At 43.5% G+C, this 24,634-nt stretch overlaps 1 protein-coding gene across 1 annotated transcript in view; it reads right to left on the reverse strand.

The window, feature by feature from the left end:
- The window catches only part of Slc2a12 (solute carrier family 2 member 12), a 57,737-nt gene that overhangs the window by 5,823 nt on the left and 27,280 nt on the right, over positions 1–24,634 (reverse strand). The window contains exons 3-4 of the mRNA XM_059272654.1: positions 9,178–9,300; positions 5,068–5,200 (exon numbers count right to left, since the gene is read on the reverse strand). Coding sequence (XP_059128637.1) covers positions 5,068–5,200; positions 9,178–9,300 — 256 coding nt within the window. The remainder of the gene's footprint in view (positions 1–5,067; positions 5,201–9,177; positions 9,301–24,634) is intronic.

Genomic DNA, 24,634 nt, shown 5'->3' on the forward strand with positions numbered 1-24,634 from the left:
AAAGGTCATCTCAGCAAAGCCTCCTGAAGCCTGCCCCGCCTCAACCACTTAGGAGCTAATGGGCACATTTTCATTGTCCTGGGGGTGGTTTTGTTTGTTTGTTTTTCTCATTGCTAATTTGGTTGCAGCACCTACACCAGTGGCTAGTGTATAATAGATGCTCAATACGCACTTATTTATTCATTTATTTAGTGCATGCTTTTTTTTGTATGCTCCCATGGAGGCAGAGGCCAACATTGGATGGCATTCCTCCCTGATCTCTCCCCAGAGCCTCTCACTGAACCTGGAGCTCACAGACCTGGCCAGCAAGCTTCAGGGACCCTCCCCCTCCTCCTTCCTGTCCTCACTTTCCCAGTGCTGGGATGACAGGCATTCCCTGCTGCCAGCCCACTTTCTCATGTACGCCGGGGATCGAACAGGTCCTTATGTGTGTGACAAGCGCTTTACGTCATGGCGGCCATCCCCCAAGCTCTCGGTCTTCAGAAGCAACTCATTTGCATACAGGAATGGACACATCCCATTAACTGCTAACAATAAAGAGGCTTCGGAGCTAAACCATTGACAAAACACTAACTGGTTTGTTTTCACCTAAGTGGGGGGGGGGGGGGAAGAGTAAGGAAAATCACACTTGAAAAAAAGTGAATATAGCAAGCATCCCTCTATCAAATGAATTTTAAATTGGACACTACATGTTGGGGTAACAGTTGGCAGGCAGTTATTCAAAACAAACCCCTTTCAAATTACATGAGGGCAGCTATGTTTCCTGACTCTCAGCTCAGTCACTTTATTTTATAAGGAACTTAGCATCCTTGGAAGAATATTTGTTTTCTCAGCTTCGTAAAAACTGGGGCTGGGGTGGGGGCCAACTCCAAATAGGAGAAAGGAAAAATCTTAACCAACGTGTAGTATCGAATTTAAAATTAATCTGATTTATAAATAGTTTCCTTTCTTAATCCTTAGGAAAACTATGGGGATTTACACATGGGGATTGGTTTCCCTGGTGACAAAAGTTGATTCATTTGTTTTATTAACTTCAAAATTCCTAATGACTCCCTCAGCTCCACAGTAGACTTCCTCAATCGAGTTTACTTCAGTTTCTATGTACTAGCAAGTTCCATGGGCTTTCCACCGCCCTACATTTCTGTAGTTAATTTGATCCCGTGCTCAGATCACAAACTTTTGTCTCTGGCATTTCTCTCCAGGGAACCTTACTTAACAATATGTTTCCAGCACTTCTTGTCAGTTTACATAATTCGGGCTGCTTACACATTTTCATTTTAAAAGCATTTCTCAACCTCCTGCATCAAGAAGAGAAAAGCTTTCAGCTCTTTAGTGTTGTGTAATCAGGAGTTAAAAAGCAGAATTCTTTTTCCTCTCAGATCTCAGTGCATGGCTCCCCCAGCAGCAGGCACCTGATAGGTACCGCTATTGCTATCACTGAGTTGAAAGCCCAGACTGGCATGTCATCATCTTCCCATGTCTCTGTCCCAGTGTCCTCATCTGTTTGGGCTCACAGTGCTGTTGAGGGGTCACAATAACTCTTTGATCCCCTCCTAATTGTCAATGCATGACTGTCCTAGACAGTGCCTGGATTAAGGTTTTGAGTAACTACATGACTCAAAAGTACCAAATGTGGTTTCACAGACAGCTGTAAGTCACAAGTGTGTTCACTTAATATTCTCCCCCATGAAGAATGCTGAATAAGTTTTGCTGAGTTTTATATACACAAATCCTACTGCTAAGGAACATTCTAGAAACCCACTAAATAGATTCTGTCTTCAAGTTGTCATGATTTGCAGTTTGCTTCACTTGACAACTCCACTTGAAAGCTGCCTAATGAGAAAAGCTTTAAAAGTTAGTCTTCCTGAAGGAAATACAGTATTGATAATAAGCCCTTAGTTATGTCCAGTTTGTTAAATGAAAGCAGCAGTTCACTTAGCCGTTCAATCTTGCTCACTCTCCCCTCAACAGACTTTCACTATTGGTCACAGAACCTTTGAAAGCTTGTAAAGCACGTTTTGTGCCTTGAGTCCTATAGGAGTTGGATAATTCAAAGTGCATACACACCAACAGAATTCACCATGAAGACAATGAAATGCAAGTCTGAGGTCTCTCACTTGCTCAAGCCAAGGAGTCATAACCATGCACTGATGTTTTTTTTTTTTAAATATTTTTCTTAAGCAGCTGCCCAAATTTGCTTGGGCTCTACAAAATGTTTCTCACCCTGCCACTGCCCACATGCCTAGCACCGATGCCCGTGTTGACTACCAGATCTGTATCTCTAGAGCTGTTTCTCCCAAGTCCCAGATTTCTGTGCATGCTAGCCTGCCATCCCCTGCACTTGCATGTCTCATAAGCATCTCAGAGGGGATCTGTACAAATGGAACTCAGGGGCCAAGCCCAGCCCCCAGTGGGGCCTCTCCCAAACCTACCCCTCTTCCCCAACACCTTGCTGCCCTGAATGTCATTCACTATTGCATACATAGCAGGTTGGTTCTGGAAGCCTGAGAGCAATTCTAATTCCCTCTTTAACCTCTCATTTGAACACGTCTGCTAGGGGAGTGGCTCCATGGGTACGAGCATGTTCTCTACAAGCATGAGGACTCGAGTTCAAACCCTCAGTACTTAGTAGAAGTGGGGCGTGGCTAACATGCTTGCAACCCTAGGACTGAGGGGTGGAGTTGGGAAGATCCAAGCCAGCCAGCTTAGCCCAAACAGTGAACATCAAGTTCAGTGACAGCCATTAGCTCAAAGCAGTAGAGGAAGATGCCAATAGCCCACCTCTGGCCTCCTTATATATACTCAGGATTACAAGTATTCAAACACATGTGCATGGTTCACACACGTACAAATGCATAAATCAGAACAAAACAAAAAACCCACGACTGCCTTTAAAATAAACTTCAAACTCTTTACCAAGATAGACAAAGACCCTGCCTGACCCCTCTCGCTTCTGGGTTCATCTCCCAGTCTCCCAAGAGCATGTTCACCTTTGTAGCATAGCTCTGAGGACAATATTCTTTGGTGTAACCCTACCCCCGCCTCCAATATCTTCTCTACCCAAATGTCCCTTTCAAGATTCAGCTCTAGTATCCTCTCCTTTGGGAGGAAAGAAACTTTTATACAATGACATCCTCAAACAAAAAGAGTAATTTATCTTTGTGCTAGCCAACACGGTATACCACGATGATCTGATTTCTTGTTCACCACCTAAAGTCAAAACAGCTTCTGTTGTTTCCTACATTTTCAGTTCTTTTCGGGTGGGGGTTGGGGGTGAAACAAGGTCTCACTGTTTATGGTATTTGCCAGCCTGGAACTTACTATGTAGACCAGGCTAGCCTGGAACTCAGATCTGCCTGTCTCTGCCTCCCAAGTGCTGGGATTAAAGGTGTGTGCCAGCACACCTGGCTGCAATTCTTTGTCTATTGCCTAGCCAAGAGGAGTTGAATCACAGCTGACGAAGTAGGTAAGACAGTGATAAGGGCAGCTGGTATACGTCTCATTCATTTTCATCCTTACCACTCCCTCCTCCCATGGCATGAACTGTGGTAGACTGCAGACGGAGCTACATCTTACGACCCTCAGTAAAAACCTGCTCTGTGTTGGGAGGTGGAGGCTGGAGGATTGAGATTTCAAGGCCAGCCTGTTTTGAGAAACTTTAACAGAAAGAAAACCTGGGCTACATGCTGTCCAGCAGGTCGGAGGAAGGGTTTACATGCTCATACCCAATCTTCACATGCAAGTTACCTAACCAATCAGCCTTCCCGACAACTACATGTGTTTCATTATACGTTAATCATTTTCATTTTATTTTCTTAAAAATGGCCTCATCTTAAAAATGACTATCAACCCCAAACTTGATAGTCAACTTATGATTTGAAATGACTAAAGTTTTTTTTGTTTTGGTTTGTTTTTTTTTTTTTTTTTTTGCTTAGGAAAGTAAACTATTTTAAAGATTTCAACCACGTCAAGGTTCATAAACAAAGTGAATGTTTTCCACACGTCTACTTACAACAGCCCCGGCTAACACAGGACTAAATGGCTGGCCTTTATGAACATCTGCATACACTGTCCCACCACCAGCTCATCCATCAGCCTGGAGCATCCCTCTGATGGAAGCCAGCATGTCACTGTCACAGTTTATTACTATACCTGTCTCCCTAGTGCTTTGACACTATTTTTAAAAGAAAGTCACAACCTATTCAAAACTATAATATGGTTTTCTCCTTTGTAGGGAAGCCCAGGACTAAGCATGGTCCCATTCCCACTGTAATTTACTCCTAAGAAGAACACGGTTCCCTTCATCCCTAGATGGTGGCCACCACCTCCCTCAGGCCATAAGTTTGATCAGTTAGAACTCAGTGCCCTGCCTCTGAAAGCTGTTCACGGCCCACTTGCCAGTTAAACTATTTATCTCATCTCTCCATGTGAAATTCACTTAAATGCCTAGAATTTAATTCTAAATGCCTTAATCCTGTAAGACACTCCTTACCTTTACAAAAATTAACTTGAGTGTGCCACATTATAAGGAATTATAGGCATTTAGAACCAAAAGCTTTTCTGCTAATTGTAGCCTTAAGTGTTTGGGCTCAAAAGACCCCGAGCCTGTTTTAGATGGAAGCTAAAACTGTCTGTAGTCCTAGCCCAGGATGAGAATCATGTCCCAGCAGCTACTTAGTACCCCAAACAAAGGTAGCCTCTTGGGTGACAAGCTAGAAATGAAGTTCTTTCTTGGACAGAGAAGAAGGTTAAAATGAGGTCTCAATAAGCTGGTCTAAAAATTACTATGTAGCTAAGGGTCATCAGAATTCAATCATCCTGACTCCACCTCCCATGTGCTGGGATCACATACAATACTGTGCCCTGCTTGGAATTCTTTCTCATCACTAAATAAAGTTTTAAAAGCCTTGCATATTGGTAAGCAATGGTTTGCGCACATTTGGGACAAGGCTAAGGAGCTAGAATTATACAAGCAATCTTGCAGCAAAGGGAATATTCTAAAATAATTTCAGATGTTGTTACTTATATATAAAAACCACATTTTGACCAAGGGCCAGTGATACTTACGCTTTTGCTAGCTCCATTGATATTTGTTCCAAAGAGCATCCCTTTGTCTCTGGTATAAACAGAACAACAAAAACCAGGGATGCTAGACTCATGATTGTATATATGAAGCATACCCACGACAAGCCAATACGATCTATAAGGGACAAAAGAAAATGATTAGAAATGTATTCTGTGCTGCATTGATCCCATTTGTGAATATCACTTCTCAGATCCTGTAGGAAGCCCTATGTGTCTTTGTACATGCTAGTAGTCTCCATGGAAATAAGATTCACAAATTCAAAATATCGCCGGGGTTCTTTTTGTTTAGTTTTACAATACTACCCCAGCTTTCTTAGGTAAAATGCATAGCGGTCTTTTAACCATCACAAATTAAACTCAGAGCCATTTTCTGGGTGCACATTTTTCTTTTTCAACATGGTAACGTGTCTTTATTAATGTAAAGAGCACATGTTCACTTATGTTCTAGTTTTATTTCTGTTGCTCGGATAAAATACCCTGACTGAAAGCATCCTAAGAAAGAAAGGGTTTATTTGGCCTACAACTCCACTTTATAATCCATCACTATGGGGAAGTCAAGGCAGCAACTTAAAGTATCATATGCATGGTCAAGTGAAGCGATAATAAATGCATGGGCCCGTGCTTGCTTACTTCCTAGTGCTCACCCTGCTTCCTGTACATATATAGTCCAGAATCCCCTGCCTAGGGAATGGTGCCACCCACATTGGGCTGAGTCTTCCCATATCACTTGACAGTCAAGTCAATCTTCCATGACATGCCTACAAACCAACCCAAAATAGACAATCACTCGCTGAGACTCTCTTCCAGGGTATTTCTAGGTTGTGTAAAGTTGACAAATAAAGCTAAACATACCATTGCAAAAACAAAACTTCACTGCAGAAGTCTATAAACACCCAAGGCCAGTTTTCTCTTACCTCCTCCTGACTCTCTCTAGGGATCAACACTGTTGTAGTTTGGCCATTTTAAATGACACATTTGTGCAGGTGGAGTTTTCTTGAAATCAGCTCATCCTTTTTACTCTGATTTCAATAAATTATTTTACGTTGGCAGTATTTCACCATTTTTAATAGCCAGCAACATATTTGTAAAGCTTCCTTCTAGGTCCAGCAGAACACATGATAATGGGGCCAATGAAAGAAATCTGCTGGCTAAGATATTATCAGCAAGAAGCACTATCCTCAACATTTTGATGGATTTCACTTGTCAGCTCTCTTGGCCACTTCTAAACAAAGATGTAATCCCTTTCTAATCTAATCACTGGCCAAGTTCAAGGTACATTACGCTAGACATGACCCCATTCAGGTGGACCAGCAGCAAACGTTCAGGATGACAGGGAACAGTGGAGAAGTATCTAGCTCTTTTTACACACATGCATGGACGAATTGCAGGCAGGATTTGCAAATAGCCCTTAACAGCTATAGCCACAAATCACAGTTGGTCAGGGGAAAAACTGACTTGAGTAGTTATATACTGAAGCCATTTTTATAACTTCAGTGTGGAAGGATCTAAGCATAGTAACCACATGTGGGTGAGCTATGCTGAGGTGGGGAGGAGCAAGGAGGAGGAAGACAAAGCCATTTCTTTTTTAAGATGTGTGTGTGTGTGCACGTGTATGCTTGTGTGTGCACATGGGAGGTCTAATAGCTTCAGGTCTTGTCTTCTATTGCTCTCTGCATATTCCTTTGAGTCAGGGTCTCTCCCAGAGCCTGTGGTTCATGTTTTCTCAGCTAGGACGGAAGCCAGCAAGCCCCGATGATCCTTCTGCCTCTGCCCCAGCTCAGAGTTAGGGTTACAGGTGTGTGCCAGATGCTCAGCTTCTTAAGTGGGTGCTGGAATCAAAACTCTGATTATCATAATTGCCCAGCAAGTGCTCCCAACTGCTGAACTATCTCTTGAGCTCCAGGGCAGTTCTTTCTGGCATCTGTAATCAATCCTTTCTCTGTGCTTTTCTTGCTGCTAGTGCAGGGTTTTGCCAGGTGGATTGCCTAATCTAATACTTGTAGAATTATGTAGAATTAGTTGGAATTAGTAATACTCAAAAGATTATCTCAATTAAACTTGTTCCTCATTTTGTGTGAGGACTTGCAGTCACAGAGAGATCATGGCCTCACTGCCACACCATCTCCCTTACTCAGACCCCACATCTGCCTTTCAGGATGTTCTGCCTTGTCTTGTGGATGGTGCGCAGTGAGTCACACCTCCTGACCTGGTCTTGGTGATACACACTCCAAGTATTTGTGTCTTTACCCTTTCTTTGAGAGTCCTTGGATCCACATCAAATACCCAGAACTCTCCCAGCCGCTCTTTACAGAGCATAGGAGCCAGGCTCTCACTATCTGGGCCATCCTCTCTTAGTGGATGCTCTGCCCTTTTTGTTTGTTTGTTTGTTTGTCTTTTGAAATAGGGTCCTTCTGTGTTTTCCAGGATGGTCTGGAACTCATCCTTCATCCTCTGACTTCGGCACTCCAGGGTTGGGTTTATAGGTATGCATTACCACAGCCTACTTACTATGTACTGCAATTTTCAACCAGTTTTTCAGAATAGTGTACTAAATTCATTGTCTGTTTACCAGGAGCAGTATGTTTATATTGATACAGATGACATTTCACTAAAATGTTGGTATCCAAAGGCTTGTTGCTATGTAAAAAAAAGTCTCATATCTTTTAGGTCATTCTAATCCCTGCTTAAAAATTGGATCTTTGAAAATACTTAGAGATCTTTAGACATCCCGAGTAGAGGTCAAAGATTTTAGATCATTCCTGGCTTCAGATACCAATTGGATCTGGTTGTGCTAGATCTGGTTGTGCATAGCTCATGCCTATAATCCTAGCTGAGGGAGGAGGCTGAAGCAGGAGGATTGCCATGAGTTCAAGGCCAGACTATCCTACATAATCAAGTTGGTTCTCAAAAAGACAACTACCACTGAAAAGAAAAAGAATCTGTTTTCCCAGGACGCATGCGAAGAGCCCATCCAAGGGTCTTACCTCTTCCTTAGCTCATCTACTATGTTAGCCAGCCTTCTCACAAAGATTCAGGTCATTTGTCACCATTTGTAGTCCATATTTTTTTAACTGAATAACAGATGTGTGTGTTTGTGTGTGTGCACGCGTGCGCGTATGTGTGTGTGTGTGCATGTGTATGTGAGAGAGAGACAGAAACAAAGAAACAGAGAGAAAGATTAATTTAAAAAATCTTGGTGGTCAGTTTTGCAGGGTGCTAGTGAACCACCTCATTATTTTGAGAACTAAAAATAAAAATTTCAACCACTCCTCTTGCCTTATATAAGATCCACATTCAGAGGAGCTAAGTGGCAGTGAGAAGAAATCTCTCTTTAGAGAAGCATTCTGGGTTTAAAAAAAAATTAGGCAGACTGGAAGAACGAAAACCTCAGGTCTGGGTGACAAGCATCAAGGGAGTTCAATATGGCCTGGGATGGGGGTGGGGCAGCCAGATTGGGAGCATGACAGGCCACCCTGTGTCACTTGCCAAGGAGTGTGCTAATGGGTTATAGACTCACCCCTTCAAGCCTCCATGTAGATCTACATAAGAACTTACAGAGAACACAAAGGACAAGAGGACATGTGACCTGAAAACTATTAAGATCCAGATCCTGCAAAAATCTGTATAACCAGTAAGTTTCTCCCCTAAAACTATAAGGGGGTAAAAGTCTAGTAGAAAGAATGGAGACACAGCCTACCAATGATGAGACATGCTATTCAACTGTAAATTACATATTTGGAGATAACTCAAAGAATAAAAAAATAACTACCAGGTAGTTGGTAGAATGTGAACAGAGTGATGCTAGGGCAGATTATTAATATTTTAAGAGTGATAATTATATTGCGGTCTTAACTTTCAGAGACCCATGCTGAAATTCAATTAACAAAATGTATATATATGACATGATTCAAAATAATCTGATAAGGGGAGCATGTAGGGTTAGAAAGGAGTTAAGATTGAAAGCTGCTTAAGTTGGGTGATAGACATAACTGATTCAGTACCAGCCTCTCTACTTTGGGGCGTATTTTAAAATTTCCACAATAAACACTTTTTATGAAGATTATAAAGACATTAATGGAAAAGACTTCTTACCAGTCACCGTCAGAAATGTCAAAGAGATGAGAAGATTGATGCCCCAGTTCATGCTAGAGGTCAGGGCCATGGCTCGGCCTCTAATTCCACCAGGAAAGATCTCACTGAGCAACAGCCAGGGCACTAGAAGAAAGGGAAGAGTGATGAGTCAGCAAACTTTACCCAGACCCTTCACACCCCTTTCCTGGTCTCTCTCTAAGTTGTGCCTGGGTTTGTGGTGGGAGGTCAAGGCTGTCTCTCACTTCAGCAGGACAGCCCTGATAATGACAAACCCCCTCCTCACCAAGGGAGAAAGGGTTCAGGATAAACCCTGGATGAGCTTGACAATGGCTATCATAAATAGAGGGGGCGGCACAACGTAGCCCTGAAAAAATGCCCATGGCATGCGTGAACAAGCTCGGGATATCTATCTGGCACAGGAATCTCAGGTCCAAATTCTCAACTTTAGTGAGTCCAGAACGGTGAACTTTCCTCTCTTTCACCGTGGAGAATTCTGAAGTCATAGCCAATGAATGAGTAGGAAACAGAGCTGGAAAGGTAAAAGGTCACATTATCTCTCCCTTTTCCGACTGGGCGCCATGGCCTGGGGGAAGCTGGGCAGAGAGAAGCCCTAAATTAAATATTCCTCCCAGATTCGATTGTAATAGCAGACTAGACATCTAAATTTTTGGAAGGAGACTCTTCCTACTATCAAAATTGATCAGAGGACTTTTTATTATCTGAGTGACAGGGAACATTGTGGGCTCTGCTTGATTAGATTAGGAAGGACAGAAGACAGCGAATTAACTTGTCTTTTGCTCACAAATTTGGTTGGCTCAAACAGATGGGTTCTTACTGTGGGCTAACTTGACAAACACCTCTACATTTTCCCATTTGAACGTCGCCAACCCCGTCCAAGCAGAACTATTGCTGTTCTTCACTCATAGAGGAAGGATTACAGCTTTGAAGAGTTAATGTTGGGGGATCAGCCCCCACATTTATTTACCCCAGGAACTCTTGAGGAATGAGGGATAAGAGACTTAGTTAGAGATGAAGAGGGGAGAGAAAAAGAAAATACAGGATAGATTCAGAAGGGCCTGGATCCTGATGCATTGGGCCTCAACTATCTCTGCCCTAGGGTATTTAAAGGAATGCCAAGGGGTGGTGCAAAAGACCACCCCCCAGCACAGCCAAGTGCAGACCATCTCAGACCCCTGCATTTACGCCCGCGGTCCAATCATCCTCTCTATGCAGACCTCCTAGGTAAAGCCACTAGGAAACTTAAAAATGGGCTCCAACATTAATGACTTGCCAAGGTCACAAAGCTAAGTGACAGAGGTGGCCCTGAACCCTGACCTCTTTAAATCAATATGCTTTCTCGGTAATGGCTTAATAAATATGTGTTGATTAGTGAACAAATGTGAATGTAAGAGCATCTGATTAGACAGAAGAATGGAAACCCACTGGAAAGATGCTGTTTATGTAGCCACCAACCATGTAACCCTGGCCTGGAAGAAGCTGGATGAGACTAGGGGCTCAGGACGGAGCAGTCAGCCGAGTCTCCAACTGAGCAATTTGCCTCTCATATCACAGGCGTGTGCTACGGAGAAAACATCTGCTTCTGGGTGTAACCATTAAAGTTGTTTTTTGTTTTGTTTTGTTTGTTTTTTAAAGAATTGTATGAAAGCCTGGTAGGCCTCCAAGTGAATCTATACCAGGTTACCCTGGAGACCTGGAGGATAATTATAACAAAGGCAACAGGATTGTTATCGTTCTAATGAAGGGAGACTATACAAAAATAACGGTGTACCTCCCACCCTCTCATCTCCACCTCTCCTTCCCCACCCCTCCCTGCACTCAAAGAGGCAGGTTTTTGAAGATTATATTCCTGAATAATAACTTTTCTCTCTCCCTCATTATTTTGAAGCAGGGTCTCATACAGCCCCAGCTAACCTTGAAATTGCCACAAAGCCAAGGCTGGCCTTGAGTTCCTGATTCTCCTGCATTCTCCCAAGTACAGGTATTACAGGCATGTGCCAATTATGTTCCTCTTAATGAACCCATCTTAGTGTTCAGATGACCTTGTCTTGGGCTTTTTAAGAGGGAAGACCCAGCTCTGGGTAAATGGCAGCTGTGTATTAAAAAGGAAGCCTTTGTGGAACCCGCATGGGATTGGACTAGGCCCTCTGCATGTGGGAGACAGTTGTGTAGCTGGGTCTGTTTGAGGGGCCCCTGGCAGTGGGATCAGTATCTACCCCTGGTGCATGAGCTGGCTTTTTGGAGCCCATTACCTCTGGTGGAACGCCTTGCTCAGCCTTGATGCAGGGGAGGGGCTTGGTCCCGCCTCAACTGAATGTACCAGGCTTTGCTGACTCCCCATGGGAGCCCTTACCCTTTTGGAGGAGGGGATGGAGGGTGGGTCAGTTGGCCGGGGAGGGGGGGAGTGGGAGAAGGGATGAGAGGGGGATCTGTGGTTGGTCTGTAAAATGAATTAAAACCATTTCTTAAATTAAAAAAATAGATATCCTTTGTAATAAAGACTAGTCCCTGGGCAAATATAGTATAAAAAGTAGGTAAACCATTTTTTTTGTTCTTTGGTAAAGCATCCTGAGTGCCTGGGTTATAGCTATGTGTCACCATGCTAGGCTTAACTTCAGTTCTCAAAGCTAAATACTCTCCCCTCCATACTCCTGCTTACGATGGGTATTGAGAACGGTTTTCGGTGGAGCTGAGGGCCTCGGAGGCCTTGTGTTTTAGTAGGCAGAAAGAGATGATGGGGAAAGGTACACCCTTTCATTTTATTTTAGAGGGATTGGCTCAGGTCTCCATGATTCAGCTCCCAGCCCTATCTCAACACCTGTCCAACCCACTTCAACTCCACTTATCATGATGGCCTCATGGAATTATTCAGTGGCTGGGTGTTGCTGAGTTCCTCAGAACCCAAGTGGCCTCAGATGAGAATGAGCTGAACTGGCTGTTATAAAAAGCGGTGGGTGCCACCGAGACAGGATGGTTACAGGATTTAGCACAGTTGGTGGAATACTTGCCTAGCATGCATGAAGCCCTGGGTTTGATCCACACTACCATATAAACCAAACATGGTGGCACATGTCAGTACTTCCAGGTGGAGGCAGGTGAATCAGGTACAAGGTGGATCAAGGTGATCCTCAGCTACAAATGAGGTCAAGGCCCTCCTAGAATTTTCTGTCTCAGAAAAACAAAGGGGGGGGGGGGTGGAGATGATCGTAAAAAGCACTGGTCACAGGTGGTATGTGCTGCGTCTGAAATACCAAGGTCTTGTCTCAAAAAAACTAAAGACCACTCAGAAAGTCGATCCTAGGCAAATAGTGAAGCAGCTGAACCAAGTTCTGGGGCAATTTAACCAGCCCAGGTAGTGAACTGAAGATTGAGAAAGAGACTTCCCTCAGTTTATGTTCTGGTGAGAACTTGTCAGTCAAGCCCTGCACTTGACATTTCCAAAAATAAAATGCATCGTTGCTGGAGCTTCTGCTTCCCTTTTGATCTAATGGGAAGAACTAAAGAACTGAACTTGGCTGATATAGTATTGACAAAATTGGACATCGTAGCAATGGTCAAGTGAATGCTTAACTGCTGTGGGATGGTCTGTACGTCAAACGTGTTGCTGATTGGTCAATAAATAAATCACTGATTGGCCAGTGGCCAGGCAGGAAGTATAGGTGGGACTAACAGAAAGGAGAATTGAGAGAACAGGAAGCTGGGTGAGGGAGACACTGCCAGCCGCCACCATGATAAGCCACATGTGAAGATCCCGGTAAGCCACGAGCCACATGGCAAGGTATAGATTTATGGAAATGGATTAATTTAAGCTATAAGAACAGTTAGCAAGAAGCCTACCACGGCCATACAGTTTGTAACCAATATAAGTCTCTGTGTTTATTTGGTTGGGTTTGAGCGGCTGTGGGACTGGCAGGTGAGAGAGATTTGCCCTGAGGTGGGCCAGACAGGAAAACTCAAGCTACACTTAACCATCCCGATATAGAGCAGGTCAAATTAAAGTAAGGAGGATATTATTTTAATGCTGATGACGGAACTGTAAAATCACAAGCTTTCAGATCCCAGGGGGAGCAAAATCAAACTCTGAATGTGCGGCAAGAATGGCTTCCCATGACAGACCGAGGAGCAAGACAGAGCAAGAATATTGCGTGTCTTGGTGTCTTCTCCAAAGATGCTATGAGTGCCCAGAGCAGAAAGAACAGAAGAGCTCAGCCTTAGTATACAGGGAAAGAGCAAAAGCACGAACATGGAGATCCAATATAGCGACCCTTACAATAGCAAGTGCAGTTATTTTCTTTTTAGCCTCAACGAGATGGCCCATTTTCACTCCAAAGAAAATCAATCTACTGCTCCATGGGACCGTTCTCTTTCACTGCCACACGGAAGAAAGTGGGGCTGCCTTTGAGCATCCTCTTTCCTCCTTACCCCAGTGACAGGCCAGCAGAAGATGCACTTCCTGTCTACTCCACAGAGTGCTCGCAACCCATACAGTACGCCAAGTCTGTGTACACTGCCGCCACCAGTCAGCGGGCATAAAGCATCTCACCCGGACTCAATCATTCTACCTCTGTCCTGCTATGACAGGTCCACCGCAGCCCTATACATGCCAGAGCCTGAAACGCCCCTAATGTCATCTCTAAGCTGTCATGACGGTGGAAATCTGAGCGAGTGGGGGACTAGAATCAAGCATCATTCACAGCTATGGAACTCCTACATCACATGGGATCAGATCATCAGGGCCCCACAAGAACTTGCCAGATCCAGCTGGAGTCTACAGACACAGCGTGTCACCAAAAGACCAGGAAGGACAAATATGTTGATGTCACTCTGTGGGGATACAGCCTTGGATTGGGAGGGATAAGAAGGTAACAGTTCTGTCCCATGTAAGTCCTCCTGAGTATTTCCTGCCTCTTCCTTATTCTGGCCACTGCCCCAGGTTTTCCTACAGAACCTGTCTGTCATTTAGCGCCCTCCGCTTTCAGATTTAAATCCCGCAGCTCTCCGGGCACACTTTCCATTTAGCAGGGGTTTTCCCTGAACCACCTGGCGTGTGAACCCGGGAGTCTGAAACTCTCACTGAGAGGTCTTGCAACTCCTGCCAGAGAACGCCTCACAACTTTCAGAGGGAGTTCCACACTTGAGCTGCAGAGAGCTCAACAGTTAGTTGGATTTGCCAAGGGAGCCATGCCCTGCACGTGGCAGAAATAAATCCAAGCCCCATGGTTTTATGGCCTCTACAAGCAGAACATGCCACGCCTAGCTCTCCTGCAAAGAGGTGCTTAAAATGTGAATAGGAGGGCTGGAGAGATGGCTCAGCGGTTAAGAACACCGACTGCTGCTCTTCCAGAGGACCTGGGTTCAGTTCCCAGTACCCACATGGCAGCTCACAACTGTCTGTAACTCCAGTTTCAGGGACCCAACATCCATGGCAAAACACCAATGCACATAAAATAAAAAATAAGTCTAAAAAAGTGTGAATAGGAGCTGAAATGTACTATCCCTTCCCACCAGATGCTTAAATCCTGAGACTTAATCTTTTAACACCAGATTCTACCATAGGCCACCAGCTCCAACCTGAAGAGGAGCAGGTAGCTTTCATTTCTTTTTTTCTTTTTCTTTTTTTGGTTTTTCGAGACAGGGTTTCTCTGTGTAGCTTTGCGCCTTTCCTGAAACTCACGCTGTAGCCCAGGTTGGCCTCAAACTCACCGAGATCCGCCTGCCTCTGCCTCCGAGTGTTGGGATTAAAGGCGTGCGCCACCACCGCCCGGCTTCACTTCTTTATTGGTTTTGTAGTCTCACTGCCCTCACTCTTCCTGAGTTGTGCCACTCACGGCCTTTTGTAAAATAAATATTTTTTTTTTCCGACAACATTATCTGGAACTTGCTTGGATTACAAACCAAGACAGGCAATGAAATAAAAAGTCCGTGTTTCCCAGTGAAGGAATCCTAATCAAAATCAACCGGGATGATTTTTCGGGAAAGTATGTTCGGGGAAACGGAAGGAAACAGAATGGCTCTTAATTTAAAACAAAATTAAATTTAAAATGAAGGCCCTGGCCTCCTTTTTAGATAGTGTCTCACCATGTAACTCCTTACTACATAGACCACGCTGGGCTCAGACCGTCAGGGAGCCACCTACCTGGGCCTCCCAAGTGCTGGAATTAAAGGTGTGCTCCACTATGCCCCACTAAAAAATGGACCCCCCCCCTTTTTTTTTTAACCAGGCACCAAAAAAGAATAGGAAAGAGCTATGTTCCTGGGACTTCAAATTCACCCTTTCTCACTCATGTAGCCTAAAAAGTAACTTGAAATTTGAAGAACTAAGTATTTTTGTTACTTAAAATTCCCATTAACGTTTTCAGCATCAATTTACATACCAGCAGAGGATGCAATGTCTATCCTGCTCAGCAATCACTCTTCTAGATGTTTCCAGTAGGACTTAATGCCATCCCTGTTTGAAACTCCCCCCCCCCCCGTAAGCGTATTTTCTCTCAAGCCTGCAAAGTCAGCCCAGGATGCTTTCACCAAAAGCCCTAAGCTCTTCAGTGGGAAAAGTTACACACTTAAACTGAATTAAAGTTTAGTTTTACATATTCTAAGATAGTTCGGGTTTTTTTTTTCCTGAATGTATTAACACCATAATTAGTACGTGATCGAAGCATCTCAAAATGCTTACAAATTACTAAACACAAAAATGAAAATATATCACAGGCACCTTCATGTGATGGGTGAGAGATTTTTTGTTTATCATGTTTCTGTGGGAGAATGTCACTTATTTATAGAGTGATATGTTATGTTTCCACTTTTGAAATGGATGAAATATACTATTCTCAATAATAAAATAGGTGGTGAGGGGAAGGAATTCAGTACTAACCATGTCACTCAGTTCTTTGAATTAACAACAAAAGTTATTTGTGATGATCTGTCAGCTGGTAATTTGATTAGGTCATTCTTTATTGTTTTGTTGAAAGCAAATCACTGGAAATGAGAGAACTATTATCTAGTCATTTGAGTCAGTTCTCAACACCTACATAATATTTTCAAGTGCCTTTTTTGCTGGTGTTCTTTGGCTTTATTATTTGCCATGTATATAATAATAGTAATTCTGATGGAATAAGAAATGGCTTTCTTTTCTTTTTTTTTTTTTTTTTGGTTTTTCGAGACAGGGTTTCTCTGTGTAGCTTTGCGCCTTTCCTGGGACTCACTTGGTAGTCCAGGCTGGCCTCGAACTCACAGAGATCCGCCTGGCTCTGCCTCCCGAGTGCTGGGATTAAAGGCGTGCGCCACCACCGCCCGGCTATGGCTTTCTTTTCAATAGGAGACTATATATAACTAAAGAGATAGGAGCGGCAATTTAAATTTATTTTCACTCTGTATGGTGTGTACATGGGAAGCATGTATGTTAGTGGGTGTACACACCCATGTGTGTGCAAGCGGAGGCCACAGCAATGTTGACTGTCTCCCCTTATCCTCCACTTGACTGCCTTGACACAGGATCGCTCACTGAACTGTGTAGCTGGCTGGCCAGTCAGCTCTCAGGATCTAACGCTGCTGCTCACCAATGTTACGTGGTTTACAGGTACTGGTACAGTCATACTCAGCTTTTTATGTTAGGGATTCAAACTCAAGTCCTTGTGTTGACAGAGCAAACATTCCTGACCATTGAGCCATTTTCCAGCCCCTATTTTATGCTTTTTTTTTTTTTTAAGAAACAGAGTTTTGTGTAGTATGTAGCCAAAGATGACCCTGAACTCCTGACCCTTCTGCCTCTGATTTCCAAATGTTGGGATTACAGACATGTGCCACCGTATCTGGCTTAGAAAGGAAAAATTTTAAGAAATGTGTTGTTTTAAAGTCGAAGCTTTGGAAACTGATTTTCTTTGACGTATCTTGGAGGACCCTTGTAGAGTATAATACATATACCCTAAAAAGACAGAAGCCACACTCAAAATGCAAACAAACAAATATAAAAGCAGTGACTGGAAAGGCATTTCTCTTTGCTAGTTGGAGCTTGAGGGACATGGCATTTGGAGTATTGTTGTATGTAGATGTAATATTTTGTACTGTACTGCTTCCATTATAAATGCTACCATTAGGGAACTACTGTGGTTTTTTATTGCTCCAAATGCTCCCTGGAACAATTCTTAATGTGTTCTGGAAAACAGTTAAGTAACAAATGAATGTCTGTGCTTATTAAGATAATGTTAAAACCTCAATCTGTTTCTTTAATGTCTCTGATATGCAGGATATAGTGTTCCAGGGCAGAGGATTATAATGGGAGCACTGTCTGGAAGCTGAACACACGTCTTGTGTGCACAGTTGCTAATGGTCACAGAATAGACGATGCCATTTCTCTGTGTTTAGTTCTGCTACTATGCAGAGGCTCCGTGGAGAACTCTTGGTTCCATTAGCATCACAACTGTATCTTCTAACTCCAAAGATGCCCACATTTCTTCAAGCTTTTCCCCTGTCAGAAAGTCCCCCACAAAGTTAGTGTAGCACTAGGCAGAAGTAATGTTTCTGATACACTTTGACAACCAGCACCAAAGGGCCAAATATCTCACTTCAGTCAAATAAACCTAACTAGGGAGAAAAGAACAGTGACCATTGTGCAAATGTGGGTCATATCTGAAAGGAAAAAACATTCTAAAGATATTAAAGAGAGGGAAGCTTAACACACCCACTATGTGAATATTACTATACTACCTACATTTGATGTTAGGTAGCATAAAATTCTACCGTTTAAAAAATAATTTCTGGAACGGGCCCTATTTTTATCCAGCCCACATAGTGTATCAGGAAGATGAGCACTTGAAAAGCCTTTGACGCCTATGGTTCTGAACACTAGGGGCCTGGAGCCCAGGAGGAAATGCAGAGCTGATCAAGATCTCTTATGAAACACATGATGCACTTCTGGAATGTCAACCTTTGTCTTGAACCCAGCATGGGTTTGGCGTGGAGCGGCGAAGGAAACTTCCAAATTAGAACCTGCTGTTCACATGCCTGGAATTGTCATAAATTGTAGCTGTGTAAGCATCACATGAGCAGTGGTTTTTTAAAGAGCCAGAGCTAGCTGGCTCTAACCTCTAAATTGAACTGTCATGGCGGATGACTCTTCTGCTTCCCGCTGATACCATCCTCCAAGGCGCGGGTTCAGCTCTGACCATGAAACGAAGCAACAGGGTAGGCTAGGGTACCTTGAAGCTCTCAAGCACTCTGGGAAACAGAAGAGGGCATCTGAGTTTTCACCTAAGTGAGTGGGAAGACAGTTTGTCCATGTGTCTGTGGCACTCCTTCGTGCCTGTGTGCAGGGGCTCTGACAGATCTTTGCTACAGACCCCCTAAGGCTACATTACACAGCTAAATGACCTCCCTGTGAAGAATAACCAAAGATAGCTTTTATAAATGTACTGCCTCCAGGGAAGAAAACAGGTTGGCTTATTGTCTCTATTACCAAAGATTTGGGTTTTCCAAGCTCTGGGTTCCTCTGTCAGGTGGCCCATCAACTGTGTGGCTATTTTATATATATATAATCCCGTTGACCTGTGGAGCCTGGGCATCTTCTGCCTTAAGTGCAGATAGCAGATATCCTCCTCATCGTTACTATGAATAGCCTTATGTTCTGACCCAGGAGTCTTACCTGTTGTCTGAACATCCAGGCTAACCTGTTAACTTGCAAGTGGGTGGAACCGCAGTTCCTTTCCAGTCACTGACCCCTTAATTACTTGCGGCTAGGGGATGATCTTTCTCCAAAGGTCTTTCATTACAGTTATTAACTGTACTTTCCCATTCAGACCAGAGGAATTGAACGCAATTTTTAAGGCTAAGATAACTCACTAAAATATGTCTACAAGCTCTAATACTAATCAGGTGAGCGAAAAAAGGAAATAAAAAAAAAAAAAAGAATTTTTCCAAGTCCCAGGTTTAGACTGTCACATAATTCCCTTAGGAAAAAAAAATTACAAAGAACTTGCCTCAAATCTTTGTTTTGCATCAAGTTTTAAGATACTTGATTTAGCTAGGCACAGTGGCTCATGCTATTAATCTCGGCATTCAGGATAGCTGAGGCAGGAGGGTATGTATTTGAGACCAGCCTAAGCTATATCGTAAGAGCTAGTCTCAAAAAAAAAAAAAAAATAGGAAGAAGGTCTTAGATTTATAGAGACACATTACATCATCTGGTTACAAGAATCGTGGAAGTAAAAGTAAGGATGGCTCAGGGGGTAAAGGTGCTTGCCACCAAGCCTGACGGCCTGAGTTCAATCCCTAGGACCTCCACATGGTGGAAAGAGAAAACTGACTCCCCAAAGTTGTCCTCTGACCTCTGAATGTACACAATGACATACATGTACCATCACCCCCTACTCACAGACAGATACATACACACATATAAAGAAGTGTAATTTAAAAAAGGAAAAGGAAAATAAAAGTTAATAAATTTAAGTAACAAATAAGGAAGCATGATTAGTCCATGATACTGCTAAACTCGAATCTCTTTTTAAAAGGAGCATTAGGTCTCATACTCGGAGAACAAAATGGAAAATCTTGGAAATCAGCATTTTGTCTAGCACCCTAAAAATGGCCTTAATTTTAAATTTAACCTTCCTTACACATCCATTTTTAGAGATGGCCTTTTACCCTCAATTGAGTACTTTTATTGAAGTAGAATTTTTTGGCCCAATGCACGTGGGGCTCCATGTGAGCCACAGGCCCCCACCTACCGTCCTCTCTAGATGCCAGGACTGATTCACAACCACAGGAAACCGGGGTGTATCAGGTCCGCACCAGAGGACTTGCCCACAGCCACACACTGAGAGTCTGAATTAACTGCACAGACTTGGGCGAGTGAACGTTTTGTTTCTTGGCTGGATTTATACTAACTTTTACTCTCACCAGCGTGATCTTCTGTAAAAACCTGTCTGGATTCCTAGGAAACCCTGACTACAGGTGATCCACGATGGGCCACACTTCCCAAGGCCGCAGGTTCATGTCTACAGTGTCAATCCACCTGAGATCGGAAGGACAGTGAGGCTGGCAGTGACATCATACATCACTGGTGAGCCATGGAGCACTTCCTGTGTGTCCGTCCCTGGGTGGCTTAAGCAAAGTGCTTGTTGACATCAGTGCTGGCAGTGTCTGAACTTCTCATGTCTAGACCGTAATCAGAAGTCTGACACCACCCGCCCGAGTCCGCCCAGCACACCAGAGACTAAGTGAAGGACACATTGTACAGATTACTTCATTTGCTGTGTTACTACATGGTGAGGTGGATGCTACCAGCCTACTGTCCAGGTTAGCAAACCAAAAATCTCAGAGATGAGTTTATTTGTCCAGACTCCTCCACTGTGGAGCTTGATTCAGACAGGAAGTCCCAGGCAAAAATCCCATCCAAATTCTAGCACTATGGCATACAGACTCAAGTGGCTTTTTTTGTTTGTTTGTTTTGTTTTGTTCTTCGAGACAGGGTTTCTCTGTGTAGCTTTGCGCCTTTCCTGGAACTTGTTTTGGAGACCAGGCTGGGCTCGAACACACAGAGATCCACATGGCTCTGCCTCCCGAGTGCTGGGATTAAAGGTGTGCGCCGCCACCGCCCGGCTCATTCTCCTAATCTTTCATGCTCATGTCCATCTTGGGGGCACTTGACCTGCCATCATTTATCCAAGCTGAAAACTCCCTCTTCCAGATGCCCACACTGCTTTATACAAAACTTGCCCCAATAGGACGGTCTCGGAAACACCCTCTGTACTTTCCTACCTGAAGCAACCCTCCTCCAAGGACATCCCTCCTCTCACCCCCCTTTAGTGTCTGCTGCTCTTGCTTCCACCTAAACTGAACACTGCACTTCCCTGAAACTGTATTATAAATGTATTCATTGTCGTCCTTGTTCCATCACTGGCTCCACGGACGCAAGGTATGGCCTCTCCCATCCACACTTGAATGTCTAGTACTTGGCCCACGCCATGTGTGCCAGGCTGAGCCCCATCCCTGCTGGATGAATGAATGAAGGATTTTTCACCATTTTCTCCCTGTCTTCTCTTCTTGGCCTTTTCGATATGCTTATTCCTGCCTATAGTGTGCTCCAGAGCTGATAGACAATATAAAAAGGGATGCTCTGACGTCACCTGTCATTCAGTTTTCCATGTGATGCTCCACTTGACTATGTGATACAAAGGCAGTTTAGTTGAAGGGTGATAGTCACAACCTCATTACCTAACTTAGTATATGACCCGGAGGAAAATTTCCGTACATCTGCTCCTGGTGAAAAGAGAGTTAGGAACGAGAGAAGGGAGAATTAATTTATGGACATCGGAATTTTTGGATTAGAACAGCCATCCGTGCCTCCTGGGAGGTGATGGTGCTCTAGAGTGAACAAGGAATGGAATGAGAAACCTAGACAGCTGAGTTCACTAGTGGAGAGTCAGGGGAGCAGGTTGTTAAGAAAGGAAAGTATGATGGAAGATGGACCAAATGTCTAGGAGATACAATTATAGGCGAACCGAACCCATACAGGATTAGGGGCCAACTGTGGTGATGGCATTTAGAGTGACATAGAATGAATTGTGGCACTATGAAGATATGGACTGAAAAAAAAAAAGAATTGTTACATATGTTACATTGTATGCTGGCTGTATACCATTCTGTAGTGATATTTGTTAGTAAGTACAGATGTACAAATATTGCCCTCAAAAAAGAAAAAAGAACAGCCACACATATTTGTTTCTAAGTTCCGGTGGGTGTTGTAGGGAGGACTGGGTTTCTACCCAGATATTACCTCAAATGAACTCATGACATAACAATAGGCTCTGAGTTTGGCTCCTCTTTACTTGTGGAACATTAAGTAAATGTTCTCATAATATCAAGAGTCTGTGATTGTAGGCTAAAAAATTCTCAGTAATTAAAAGGAGCTCAAATGATGGTCAAGAGCACCTTGAGCACACACTGGGAAAGTCGGGTTAAGACTCTGAACCTACGTCGACGTGATGGACAAGACCTGAATAGTTGACTATTTAATAAGTGTCGTGAACAATGGCAGTGGGGCTTGTGTCCTGTTTGAGTTTCATGCAAGAGTCTTGTATTAGTCGCACAGACATGAACAAGAGCTCTTTTCTCTTCCGTCCTGTGAACCCCTTCAGCAGATGGGCGAAGGCAGTGGACTCCTTCACAGAATGCTATTTTAAGTGCAGAAAAGGAAGGACACAGCATTACTTGATGCCACATTTAGGTCCCTTCCTCCTAAATTCTAGCTCCTAAGGCAACCTTGTTATTTCACAGTTAGAGAAGGAGAGGAACTGAGAGTGAAATGACTCGGGGCATCCACTTTAACCTAAGAATAGCAGCACTTTCCTGGCAGAGGAAAGCCACGCTATGATCTAATGTAATTAAAGAATGTTGCCCTAAGCCAACTCATACTTAAGAAGATTTAATAAGGATAGTTTAATCTTCCTTTCAATGTTGCTTTAAAACAGCAAGTGCTTTCCCCTTTACACCTCTACTCATACAAAGGATTTGTTTGTTTTACAAGTAATAAACTCTCCAAACTCCATACTTGAGCAATAATCACACCGGGCTAATACGTTTTATAATGTGTTCAAATCTGGTATGAAAAGCTCGCTCCTAATAACATTTTTAAAGCTCTAACTGCTTCTCGAAGTTTATGCCACAGCTCTACAATAAGATTTTGAGTATCGAAATGGAATTCCCCTATGGCATGTTTTCTTTAGGAAAGAAAAAGAAGTCACAGCATGGATATAGACATGAGTTGCTAGGTCTTTGCAAAATAAACAAAGGGCAAATTTTTAATTTTTTTTTTTTTTATATTTTGGCTTTTCTAGACAGGGGATCTCTCTGCAGCCCTGGATTTCCTGGAACTCATTATGTAGACCAGGCTGGCCTTAAACTCAGAGACCCACCTGCCTGCCTCTGCCTCTTGAGTACTGGGATTAAAAGCATGTGCCACCAAAGGACAATTCTTTACATCCTCCTAAAGACACTAGGAAAATCTCTATCCCCAGGCCACAGTGGGATGTTATTGTTCGTGTCAGGAGGGTTAATTCAGATGCTGGCCTCTGTCACAGCATGACCCAGTCTCCCATGTGACACCCAAGCCAGGCCTTGGAGCTGCCATTTTGAGTTAGACACTATGGGATGGGTGAGAGTGTTAATTCCTTTCTTATACCCTAAGCGCCTTCCATGGTTAGCTTCCCCATCCAGTAGCACTACTTTGGACCTAGAAGTTCTCAAAAAGACCAACTGGTCCATGTTGTGGCTAAAAGCAAAGGTGCCCAAGGAAATCCAGGATGACTTTCAGAACTCTGGGTCCAACTCTTTGGGACTTAACACAAGACATGCCCTGGCTCCCTCCCAGCTGGTTCTGAGCATGACTGTCTCCCAGCTTCTTTTCTTATAGGCAAAAAGCAGACAGATTTTTGAAAGTCGTGCCCAAGTGATATATTGTTCTGCAGAAAGCCTCATGATGGTGTCTGGCAGTGAGAGGACTCGCTCTGGCTGAGTAGCATTCCTAAGTTATTGGGTCCTTCACCCACCCACTTGGGCTGACTCTGAGCTGCACTACATCTTAGTCTGAATGTCTTTTCCCAGCTCCCTTCACCATCCAAATGCGACCTGGCATGATTTATAAGCGGAATCATAAGGTACTCACATAAAAAGGACAGAAAGAAAAAACACAAGATCCATATTTTCTTTTTCCAGGAACACATGATCTAACTGTTCTCCAATTAATAAACCAAAAGGAATGTACAGAAGCGATACAAGCTGTCACGCAAGGATTGAATTGTACTGTTGCATTGTCATTCGCGGTAGTACTGTGCTCTGTGGCATCCAGAACGCATTGGCTCACCTGGCATGCACTGGCTCATCTGGCATGCACCGATTCTCTCTAGCAGATACCACATTACTCTGCCCACTGACTAGAAACAACTCAGAGTAGAAAAATGGCTTGTAAATTGATAAATTAAAGGTCTGGGATTAGAACTCAGGGTTTCTACCTTTTAACTCAGACTCTTTGTGTCCTGGAACTGAGTAACTCTACATGAGACATTAATAGCTCATACAAACAGAGGCCTTTTAAGAATTTGAGTGGATTCATAGAGGAGAATTTTGGAAGCCTCAAAGGTAGGAAAGATTGGGATTGAGTAAAGAGGGAAGACACTACCTGTGTTCTGTGTTTCTTGACTAGAGGTGGGGGGAGAGTGGGAAATAAAGAAGCCCTAACGGGTGAAACATCACCTCACCAGGCAATGCGTGCATTTCACTGACTGTGCATGTATGTAGAGTTTCAATGTCCTTCTGTGTGAAAGATGGCTGCAGAGTACAGTGCTTTAGTCTCCAATGTAACTGACAACACAGATGCACTGATACAGTTCAGGGAGCTGATGGAAGGCCCTGAGAAACTGAGTCTCCCTCTCAGGAATGGGTTAAATCA

Source organism: Peromyscus eremicus, chromosome 8b, assembly GCF_949786415.1.
Source record: "Peromyscus eremicus chromosome 8b, PerEre_H2_v1, whole genome shotgun sequence".
NCBI lineage: Eukaryota > Metazoa > Chordata > Mammalia > Rodentia > Cricetidae > Peromyscus > Peromyscus eremicus.